Consider the following 11,427-nt stretch of genomic DNA (forward strand, 5'->3'; position numbering starts at 1 on the left):
GCAGGTGAATTTTACCCAGCTGATGTATTGTATCATTAGGGGGTGAACATATGCAAATAAATGCTAAGTTACTTTCCCAACAAAATCTGACTGAAGCAGTGTTTAGCTTGGTCTTGTGCCTGGCAAAACTAATTCTTATTCACCAACACTGTTGAACAGCGGTCAGGAATTGATTAGTTATCCACAATAAATGAATAAATGGACATTTGGATTTGGAAAGTGTTTTATTTTCAGTTCAGGATTCATGAGGTCATGTCCATATAAGTAAAACAACAAATCTTACTTCAGCCATGTGTAAAAAGACTGCATGTACTAAACTGACATGTAAATGGTTAGGTGCTATTTACTAACGTATAAAGTAGTTTCTGTTAAAAAACAAAAAACAAAAAAACAATCACTGGACCGGATAGATGGTTTTAGAAGAAATACACAATGAAACGCTTGTCTTTAACAGGACAGAACAACTCCTCTTGATATGGCTTGGCTTCCTATAGTAGTGACAGATTTTTATCCCTAACTAAAAAGGGACCCCTGTGGTGCTTACTGTCTAGCAAAGGTTTAGCCAAGGCTTCATCAAAATTATCTTTAAGCTCACCCTATGTGTGCTTAAAGATTAGGCTTACTAACCTTTACAGCTTTCATGTTCAGTCCACTTTTTAAGACTGATGCAGGAATTATGTTTTATCCCTAAGCATAGTCACTGTGGCAAAGTAGGTAGCATTGCCTCCTCAAAGCTCCAGGGTCATCAATTCAATCCTGAAAATGGTTTACTGTCTTTGTGGAGTTTTGCAATACATCACTCTGCATATGTGGGTTTTCTTCTGCTTTCTATCACCTACCATAAACATGGAAGTGTGTAGACTGGCCATCACAAATGGCACCTGCGATGGACTGAGATCCCTTCCATAGTGTATTCATGCCTTACACCCAGTGTTCCTGGGACAGGCTCTGGATCAACTTCCACCTTGACCAGGATAAAGCACTTGGCGAAGATGAATGAATGAATAGTTTACATTAATATAATATAATCCATAGTCATTTTAAAATGCAGTGAAAGAATGACCTATTTTGTTAGAGAAAACAGAATTATTAGCATAGCTCCAGTGATCTCATCCTTTCATTAGACATAGTACAAAACACATCAACGTAATAAATTACTAATGAGAAATATCATGACTCCACCCTTACCCTGCACTACGAAACTGCTTATTGGCTTAAAGGACATTCCTCCAATCATGAGTTATTAATGGCCCTCTGTAACCCGGTCTGTTTTGCTCTTGTATGCTTGAAACAGTCCACACCCCTTTCCACTAACCCAATGCTGAAAGCATATGTATTGATAAATAACTAATAGGCTGTGTACAGGCAGTTTGCAGATGGCATCTCTGTATAGTAATAAACACAGCAGACTCCTTACAGAGGAGGTTAAGATATCATTGGTAGGGTTACTTACACAACTTTTAGGAGCTCTAAAATAAAGCGGAAGTAAAAGGGAATTAGTTTGTGTTTTAAGGACTATTTTTGGTCACTCAAAAAAAGCTTATGTCGTTATAAGAAAATATACATTTCTATATTCACAAAATTAAATTGTAATTTTTCAATGGAAAATCTTATATATATATATATATAAAATAAAAAATGTTATTACTTTACAATAGTAAAAGTTTTTTTTTTTTTTTAACTAATTCAAGATTATTTTTCCACATCTGTCCTACAAGTAACATTTGGGTCCAAATATGTAAATATTCAAAATTCATTTGCCTGTCAGTTTTTTAGACCAGACTTTTGCAGCAAAGGACTGCACTATTATTACATGGTAATAAACTACTTACAGCAATTCATGTTTATCAGCCTCACTCCCAAAAAGCCACCATGTGAACATCGGCACCTGTGGAGAATCTGTCAGCCTCAAGAACTGCTAATACAACACATCACTGGATAAAATAATTTATACTTTCATCAAATTATTTATCTGAAATCATGTAATTTTTTGTGTTTATTTTTTGTTTTCTAAAAAATGGGGGGGGGATCAAACATTAACAAACAAACAAAACTAAATCCCTCCGGAGAGGTTTAACTCACAAACGCAGAAACACAGCCTAGTACTGAAAAACAAAAAATATTAACAAAGGAGACCCGCATCGAGGGACTTTAGTCTTGGACATATGGTTTGTATTAAAACAATGAACCAAACAGCTTCAATTAAAAAAAAAAATCAAAACAAAACAACCCCAAAAACAATCAAATAAAACACACACACACACTCTCCTCACACACTCGTACTAACATTGACCAGTTGCAACATACACTATATACTGTACATATTGCCATACGAACATTAGTTTAAAGGTACTATTCTGTAAAATATCCCCCACAAAATGTATAAACTAACCCATTTCCACACCAAAACATAAGGATAAAACTTCATAAGGGTATTAATTAATCCAACAAAGCCATTAAACCTGATCAATACGTGCAATGTCTCTCTTAAAAGAGAACAAAACCTTGCTACAGACAAAATAATTCAAAAATAACTGAATTCTGCACGATGTAGGAGAAATGCTTATTAAATGGTTTAAGTTCATTTCAACGTGGTGTCCTGTCTTTTTTTTTTGTAAGCACAAAGTCCAACTCCAATTAAAATAGATTCGAATCTTTTCAAGATGTTTATACTACACTGCACTCCAACCCCCTCTCCCTTGCTTTCAGGTAATTTACATCACATTTACATACATCACACTCTGGGCTGTCTGTCTATTTGAACAAGCCTTAAGGTGGCTTAAAATAAATGGAGAGGAGGAATCCCTTACAAAGTTAGTGCCTGATGATGATGAATTCTTCTGAATGGATTGGTCGATCCAGGACCGCGAGTGCTGCTAGATGGAGATCAGTGGCTCGATGCTCCGTAGTGGGCTGAGACTGAGGCTGCCCGGAGAGGTAGATGAGGAGCAGGCCGACTCTTGGAGAAGATCTCGGGGAAAGTCACTGGTAGGTTGAGCATGACCTAACTTGTCGAGTTTGCGCATTTCAGAACAATGTTGCTGTGACAACTCCCCTATCAGCTCTTTGGCCCAGTGTCCACTGGAAAAGTTGTGGAGACACACCAAAACTGCCCACAGACCACTCCCCTCCCACCACCACTCAGCCACAATGTCTCATGCTGGGACAAAAACTTGGAATGGCTATAAATGAATTATCAATAAACCCCTTTTATATAGTATATTATGTATTTATCAAAAGAAAACATTTAGCCTCTACAGTGATATCTATGGTATACAAGAGAAAAACAATCTGCAAGATCACACATTTTTCAAAAGTTGCTCAACAGACACAAGGGGTTAGTCATCATCTTCGTCGTCTTCGCCCTCATCTTCTTCGTCTCTCTTCCGTTTCTCTCCCCGAACCGCTGCCTCCTCTTCTAAAGTACAAAAGCCGCAAGAGTCATGTATGAGAGCACATATATCAGAACCAATAAATATTGTAAGAAATCTCTGTGAGAGCTTTACACTTACCCTCACCTTCCTCCTCCTCCTGTTCTTCTTCTACATAGTCATCATCATCTTCCTCATCCTGATACAGGAAGACATAACCAGTAATATTTAACACTATGGCATATGTACCATGTTAAAAATGAGTGCATTCAGCAATATTCAACATTTACATTACCTGAATATCATCTTTCATCAGGTAGGACAGCCCAACCTCTCCACTCTCTGATTCTTCTTCATCGTCATCCTCCTCCTCTTCCTCATCCTCCTCATAATCAACAGGTCCAGCTCCTTCCTCACCATCCTCGTCATCTTCTGAGCCACCACAAACTAAAACGCATTAGTCGCACGAAATTATCTCTACTTTTACTGTAATCATAAAAGCCTGTTCTGTAACAGGACCTCAATATTTTCTTAAGAGAATACAAGTTAAAAGATTTTAAGTTAAAACATTTTCTATGTGGTCCGCTCACCATCTCCATCATCCTCCGAGTCAGGAGCCTCGTTGTCCTCTGCATCAAAGCCATCCAGGTATGTGACCTGAGGCAGTAGTTCAAAAATGCTCTCCCTGTACTCCTCCAGTGTTGTTATCTCACAGTTAAATAGGTCCAGGCTTTTCAGATTCTTCAGGTTTTGCTAAGGGTTACAGTGGAAAGGCCAAAAAAGGTCAACCATGAATGTTCTAAGAATGACTGAGGTAGCTAGTGGCATCACACACATTTAATTTTGGAGTGGGTATGCAGTGTGGGCACCTGTATATATCCTACAGATCAAATTGTGAAATATGACAAGGTTTCGCTTGCACACTAAGTCTGGCTTTAGAACAGCATTTAGATCAATAACTATCACTATTAGAAAACCACCAACTTGGTTTAGCCTGTAGATGTATTACTTAATAAAAATGCTACAAGACCCAAGTCTCTTACCAGAGCTTCCACTGTGCTGAGTTCTTTAATCTTGTTACCACTCAGGTTCAGGTACGTCAGATTGGGACATTTCTCTGCAAGTATCTCCAAAGAGCCTGAGATGTTATTGTCACTCAGTTCCAACTGGTTATGGAAAAACAACAACAACAAAAAGAATTAAATAAAAAAACAAGACTTTCCTGTACATTCATGTTTATGGGTATGTATATGGACATGTAATTACTGTAATTCATGCACAATGTAGCATCTAACTGACTTAATAAAATATATTTTTTTTGCACTGTTTATTCCAAACAGGTGTCAACTTTTTTTTTTTTTTTTTTTTTACATTGTTTGTATCAGTGCAATCGTTCCAGCACTTAAGTATTTGGGTTTCTTTGGAAAAATAATCTAAAATGTTGGCACACTTAAGTTTTTCATTTGCCTGAACCTCACACATCAACATAAGCTCTACTAATTCCACTTTTGATCATCACTAAGGTTAAGCAGACAAAACAAACTCCTGATGACTTTTGTGAGTTATGATCATACAGATGTTGTACTGGTGTAATGACTGACCTTCCTTAGTTTGGGCAGTGATGGCAGCATGGCCAGTGATGTGAGACCAACATTAACCATGCTGAGGAACTCCAGCTCCTTGAACTCATCTGTGAGACCCTCGATCTCTCCATCACTCGAGCGGCAATTGTCCACAACCAGCTGTGCCACCTGCAGGGAGAGATGAAGAGTGCTTTAATCCAGTGAACTTTAACATTTACATCCCTAACATCTGGTTTCAGAACAGATGGAATGAAATTGACAAGCAGGGGTGGATTAGATGGCAAAAATAGAGTACCAATAGATCTAAAAGTCATTTTCAAGAAACAATATTTAGGTTTGGGAACAAAATGTCACATGTCCTTCCATTAATGTTAAAAAAGAAATATCAGCGACACTTTCGGAAACGTTTGGCTTAATAAAATTTATTGCAAGATCACACTTGCTATAGTGGCAAGGCACGATGTTTACTTTTAATTGCATGTGAATGATAGCGGTCACTCTGTATTTTTAGATCATCATTACATGATCCCTGCATGAATCTTCAAATGCATCTCAAAAGCAGTCATCTAAGGCAGGTACTAGTTAACTCGCACACAAATAAGTGTTTAGGAAGATTTCTTTACCGAATCCAACAATAGCTTTAGCCATATGCACCACCTACAGGTGAACGAGCTGAACTAACTACCTGCCAATGTTTCACCAGAAGGCGCTCCAGATAAGACGTTCACAGATGGGCGTTCACAAACTACTTTTACTGGCCAAACAGATGATCCTCACACTGGATTTACTTCAATAAACCATCTCCATATATAATTATTCATGAATGTTTATTTGAAAACATGTCAAAGTCAAACCAAATGCTAATCCACCATTGCAGTTTAGACTGGACTATAATACCACTGAACCTGGTAGGGAGGGGTGTGTGTGTGTGTGTGTGTGTGTCCACCTCACCATCTGCCACATTCCTTCAAGTACCAAAAAAGACAGTCGAAAAACGAACAATTTCTTTCAAAATAGCCAGACATGTCGAATATATACATATAAAAACCATAGCACCGTGAAGGACCTGAATATGGGTTATATAATCACGCCATCGTTATTTGAACATGGAGGAAGAAATGGCACCTTGTTTTTGAGGACTTCGTGAAAAGTCTCGGGTCTCATAAACTGCTTTCAATTCGGCTTTATTTAACCTTCACTGGATGTGCTTGGGTGTACTAAAAAGACCCTGTTGTTGTTGATTTTAGGGTACGCAACTAAAAAAAGTCAGTCACCAAACGTCGCCATTCGTGAACTGAGGCGACAAAATGCCGTTCTCCTTTTCGCACGCGCCCTCGCTCGCGCTCCTTCTTCTTCTACACACTATCTTTCTCTCGCGCGCTCTCCACACTCACAGAGAGGCGCCACACACACACACACACACACACACAGCCTCGGATTTAACCGATTATACAAGACGAGAAAATACGCTCGATACACCACTGAACCGAAACACGAGTGAACTCTGAACGGTGCCGGTTACAGTGGCTTGATGAGGAACAGCGGCAGCATGTGAATGTTTAGTGTTGAAGAGTTGGAGACCAAGATGTCCGCCTCGGGAGACCAAGCCGCTCTCTTCATGACTAGGTTGGAGGAGCCATACTGAATTCAGCAGCCGCCAAGATAGACTAGAATGAACTTATTTCGAGCTAGTGACCGAATACATCCGGGGTGAATGTGCTATAAGTGTAATAACGTACCTCGAATCCGTATAAAACACACAGTCCAATAACGGATTTAGTTCTGTATTTACATCATCGCTCGCTTTCAAAATTACAACCGGATGGTGGTCCATGTCAACACAGTGCGCTATTAAGTCGTAATCGAAGAAGACGACGTTTGCGAAGGTAATTTCGATAATAATCTGATCAGTGCATAAACTAGGTTGTTATATTCAATTTATGGCGCAAGTGCCACTTTAGACGTCGGCGCGAGTACATTAAACTACAGCGCAATGGCGAACAGGAGAGTAACGGGGCTCACAAAAGACTCCACGGAGTTACTCTGGATCAACACCGACCGTGTTTAAGAAGAATAAAAAAAGCAGTCTGGTGTCATAATAAATGTTAAACAGCGTCTAATCTATTACGATATAACCTCGTGCGTCTAACTCGCATCCTCCTAAGCGCCCATGTGGTGTGTAACTGCAGAGCACCGCTGAGTGGAGTCCACTCAACTCCCCGACTCCGCAGGAGAGACAGACAGGTTGCGATCGAACATCATTTCGGGGAAAAATAAATAATTAAAAGTCCAGGATCTCACCTCCGCCGGAGTTCTGTTCCTCAGCTCTAAACTGATCCTCTTCTTCATCTCCATGGTGTGAGAAGATCGCGCACTCAGACGAGCCCGTTCAACAAATATATGCTTGTTAGAAACTCCGAAGCACGGACCCACAGCTCAGCTTCCTTCAACGGCTACTGTTCTCTAACTGATCCTCCATGATACCTCGCAGCCAACCCCCTTTTCGAGACCCCGCCCACTCAGCCGCGCCATTGGACGATTTGGTTTTGGAGCGCGTGAGCGGTGCACGAGCGTGCCACTCAAAAGGCTCAGCCTGCTCAACATAATCGAGCTTTCGCGAGCGAGGCGATTGGCTGGAATTGCGCGCGCAGTAAAATTAGACCGGTTGGTGCGGATGTCAGTAGAAAAGCGCTCAACCTGCCAAGCCCCGCCCTCTCTTTGTTCTCATTGGCGCGTGGTCGTGTCACCCAACACACTCCCAATAAATTCATCGATTAACATCACAGTGATATTTCATTAAACTTCTACTATTCTCATAGATGGTCAAAAATTGGTGCACAACAGTTCTATCTATCTATCTATCTATCTATCTATCTATCTATCTATCTATCTATCTATCTATCTATCTATCTATCTATCTATCTATCTATCTATCGCTACATAATGCAGTACATGTAACCTCATGGTACACTTTGCTATAGGACATTTTTTCTGTCTATAAAGCACATATACATATTGCCTTAAATGAAGGGATTTTTTTAAGTGAGTAAAATATGTTTTTATAAGAAAGTGAGCAACCCACAAATTCACAATTCAGAATAGACTAAACTGAATAGAGTAACAGTTAAAAGTCCTTATCAACTAACACTACTTATCTCCTTCTCCACTCTTGAATAAAATGGCTGACAATAAAACACACCAGTCATGGAGGCTTTAAGGCTCCAAACGATCATGCCATGCCATCTGTCCCTGCAGTCTTTGCACTCAGCTGTAAGGCATATCAGCTCGCTTAGGTAAGGCAAATACTTCATAATGTATAAAAAGGGTTTCTGGGGGAAAGGTTTTACAAGTGAATAAGGACCCACTAAATAAAACAAAGAAAATTCCCAAAGAAAACCTAGTAGGATTTAATGGGACTAGAATAATTTGTCTGCTAAAAGCCTTTTTAAAAAAACATAATTCACGTTGCTGTGTAATACCCAAGGTGACCACTAGGTAAATGGACCTTCTAGTGCAATGGATACCATTACAGATATCCTAAGCTGATTTATCTCGGTTGTGAGAGGAAGTAAACAATCTTCCCCATTAATTCAGTTCATAAAACTGCTCTGTTGAATGAGAGAAGAAGGACTCCTAATCTTGTAACACTACTGTAGAGTAAAGACTAGGCCAAATGCTTAGTGTACAAGTATTAAGCTGGTGAAGAAGCCTGGGCAGACATGACGAATACAACACACATCACTATTATAAAACAGAAATAAATATGGTAACCTGACTCACAACCAAAAAAAGATGTGTAGAATTAAACCTGGGGGGTATTTCTGAAAGAGAGAAGCAACACTATGAAGAAGTTTTTTAACAAAATAGGCTTTCCCAGAGACAATATTTCTCAATATCTAAGTATTTTTTAGATATCTTTAACCAAAAAACAATGTTATACTTTAGAATTTCTGGGCCAGAAATTGAATTTGACACCCTTGATTTAGCGCATACTGTTACATTTGACTGGACAGATGGGTTGCAGCCTGTTTGTAATATGAGGGATCAAGAGCTAAAGACATATAACAGACAGGAAACAGGAAATAACTGCAGCAGACTGGTGGAAAATGGATCATTGTTTTGGATGTAGTTATCCATTTAATATTAACAATGCAACACTAATAAGTAAAGCAACATTGGTAATACTTTTTTTTATTTTGGTGAATGCATGTATTTTAGTAGTAGTAGTAGTAGCAGAAGATTGAATAGGCTTGGTGATGCTTAATAATGATTTATGTGTTTGTGTATGAAGTAATGTTACAATATGCCAAGTCAATAAGATACCAATAGTAACACTGTCCCGCTGACGGTTATAAAGACACTCAATAAGCATTTGCTTATAGTAACGTGTAATGTTTCCTTGGGCAATCCAAAAATACAAAGGTAAGCTTTAAATGCATGTGACAGGTGGTGATATGGACACTAGGAAGAAGCCCACAATGTTAGAACATTAATACCCACTAGATGGCAGAGAGCACAAGGACATGTCCTAACCAGTTATAACTGGATTTACTTACACATCTTTGGCTACCAAACTATGAAGCTGTCACTAGATGGAGCAAATTGCTTGTTGGATAGATACCAAGTGTGTCACTTGGGAACAGTAGTCTTTGTATTTGTCTTAATTGAATAAAAGTCAGTAGAAAAATTAACCCTTTGAAACCAAGTAAATTTCTTTGAAAATACAGAATGTCAAGAAAGTTGGAGGGACAACTACACTCAACAGTTGTGTACTGAATCGTAAAAGCATGCACTTTCATTGTTGTGGACTTCACACACTTTTAAGGCTTCTTAATTATACTTTATTTTTTAAACCATTTCATATTTTACTAGATCTGCATGTTCTAGACAAAGTCTTTTTAAAAATGTAATCCCTGGTGCATTTTAGTGAACAGGTTTAAAAAAACCCCACAAGTCTATTGATCCTCACAACAATAAATAGTTGTAATGGTCTATTGTGCTGGAACCCCGGTGCTTCCCCTTGACCTTCGTGGACAGCTGTTGTCACATCTCCTCAGTGTGAACTTACACGTCTTTTGTCCTTTTAGCAGTGTCCTGGTCCACTACTAGGCAAATCAAGGGGAGTGGTGGGGGTTATATGTTCCGGCCAAAACAAAGGCCAATGCACACTGGTGTATTTGAATGCAGGAAGACAATAGAGAACATCAGGCTGCATTGGGGAATCTGTAAAGGTTCATAATGGGGAATGCATTGGTTTTAGTAGACACAAAGGACCAAACCAGAGTGACAGTATGAAGAATAGACTAGAGGGTGATTACATCTGTGAACACATCGAAGTCTAGAACAAAGGATTTCAATTAGACTTTGATATTGTAATGCTGCAAATGAACAATCAAGCTATAAAATATCCCAGTCAGAAAAATCCCATTAATGATTCAAGCTAATCACATACTTCCTATGACAGGAAAACAAACAAAATCAGTTCAAGACAATGATTATAGGAAACTATATTATCTTTAAAAAACACTTGAATTGAACTTGAATTAAGGAAGATCTTTAAAACTTTAAGAAAGCTTCCTGTTTATCTGATGGAAGTGAATAGATCCTAGTAAAACTGATCCAAACTCTGACAAAGTTTCTTCAATATTAAAACACAAAAGTTGGGAAATTCCCTGAGCACTTAGACCTCTTTGTGTAATTCATGCCAGTGATGTTATAGCCATTCATGTGCAGATGGATAAACCACTATGAGGCCACCAAAGTAAAGCTTGTTAGGAAAACACTACACATTTTAAATACATACCAAAGTGAGTTCACAAACCTATGGTGTTACATACACGATAATTTCACTCCTTGCATAGCTGTATTTGATAATACATGTGTATATGTTTCTAACCCTAGGTTGGAATGCACATCTATAATTTTCATTAAAAATATTTCAGATTTTTTTTGCAACATTCCAGCCACATAGGGGATCAGAACAATGTTTATGTATGTTTGCTCTGTTTTTCTTCACTGCTTGCTGGTCTGGTGTTCCACATGTTGTTTTAGATTTTGTTTTGAGATAGGCCTTGTCTGGCTTGCCACACATTTTTTGGGGTTTTCTGAGATGCCTTTGGATTCAGTGCGACGACATATTCTCAGCCATTCTTTTAGGTTGTTTTCCGACAAATACAAATCAGATGAGAATCAAATGTTGGTTACTTTGACTAGGTTTCCTATTCAGTTTTTCCATTGGTTTCTTTATTCTAAAGGCCATTGTGTAAACCTGATGCAGCTGTCCACTAAGGTGATGTATTTTAAAAAAAGCCACTTCCTGATCTTTTAGGTGGATTCAGATGTTAAACACATATTTGGATCTGTAACTCAGCTACAGTTAAGGACATGGGTAAACCCAATGACCAGCCATGATCTTGTCTAATAAAATCCTATTGTGTTATTATGTTTAAAGTATGTACATTGTACTCAAAGCA

At 38.6% G+C, this 11,427-nt stretch overlaps 1 protein-coding gene across 2 annotated transcripts; it reads right to left on the bottom strand.

Annotated features, from left to right (window-relative positions):
* Positions 1 to 1,983: 1,983 nt before the first annotated feature.
* On the bottom strand, positions 1,984 to 7,443 carry anp32e (acidic (leucine-rich) nuclear phosphoprotein 32 family, member E). 2 transcript variants are annotated; one of them, XM_058378107.1, is made up of 7 exons: positions 7,256 to 7,443; positions 4,973 to 5,122; positions 4,415 to 4,537; positions 3,962 to 4,124; positions 3,667 to 3,803; positions 3,513 to 3,570; positions 1,984 to 3,418 (listed from the first exon to the last, which is right to left on the bottom strand). In XM_058378107.1, exons 1-7 carry the CDS (start codon positions 7,307 to 7,309, stop codon positions 3,339 to 3,341), a joined length of 765 nt encoding a protein of 254 aa, XP_058234090.1. In that variant the 5' UTR covers positions 7,310 to 7,443; the 3' UTR covers positions 1,984 to 3,338. The 2 variants fall into 2 exon arrangements, with proteins under 2 accessions (XP_058234090.1, XP_058234088.1); XM_058378105.1 differs by having other exon boundaries at positions 3,667 to 3,818; positions 7,256 to 7,442.
* Positions 7,444 to 11,427: the final 3,984 nt, after the last annotated feature.

The sequence above is a fragment of the Hemibagrus wyckioides genome, linkage group LG24, assembly GCF_019097595.1.
Source record: "Hemibagrus wyckioides isolate EC202008001 linkage group LG24, SWU_Hwy_1.0, whole genome shotgun sequence".
In the NCBI taxonomy this organism is placed as follows: domain Eukaryota; kingdom Metazoa; phylum Chordata; class Actinopteri; order Siluriformes; family Bagridae; genus Hemibagrus; species Hemibagrus wyckioides.

What these genes read in the sequence shown, in the direction of transcription:
- anp32e (XM_058378105.1), bottom strand. Translation starts at nt 7,309, where the DNA reads ATGGAGATGAAGAAGAGGATCAGTTTAGAGCTGAGGAACAGAACTCCG. An exon ending in GGAACAGAACTCCGGCGGAG is followed by an intron (nt 5,123 to 7,255) that starts GTGAGATCCTGG and finishes CTCTCCCTGCAG; the next exon opens with GTGGCACAGCTGGTTGTGGA. An exon ending in CTCGGAGGATGATGGAGATG is followed by an intron (nt 3,819 to 3,961) that starts GTGAGCGGACCA and finishes AATGCGTTTTAG; the next exon opens with TTTGTGGTGGCTCAGAAGAT.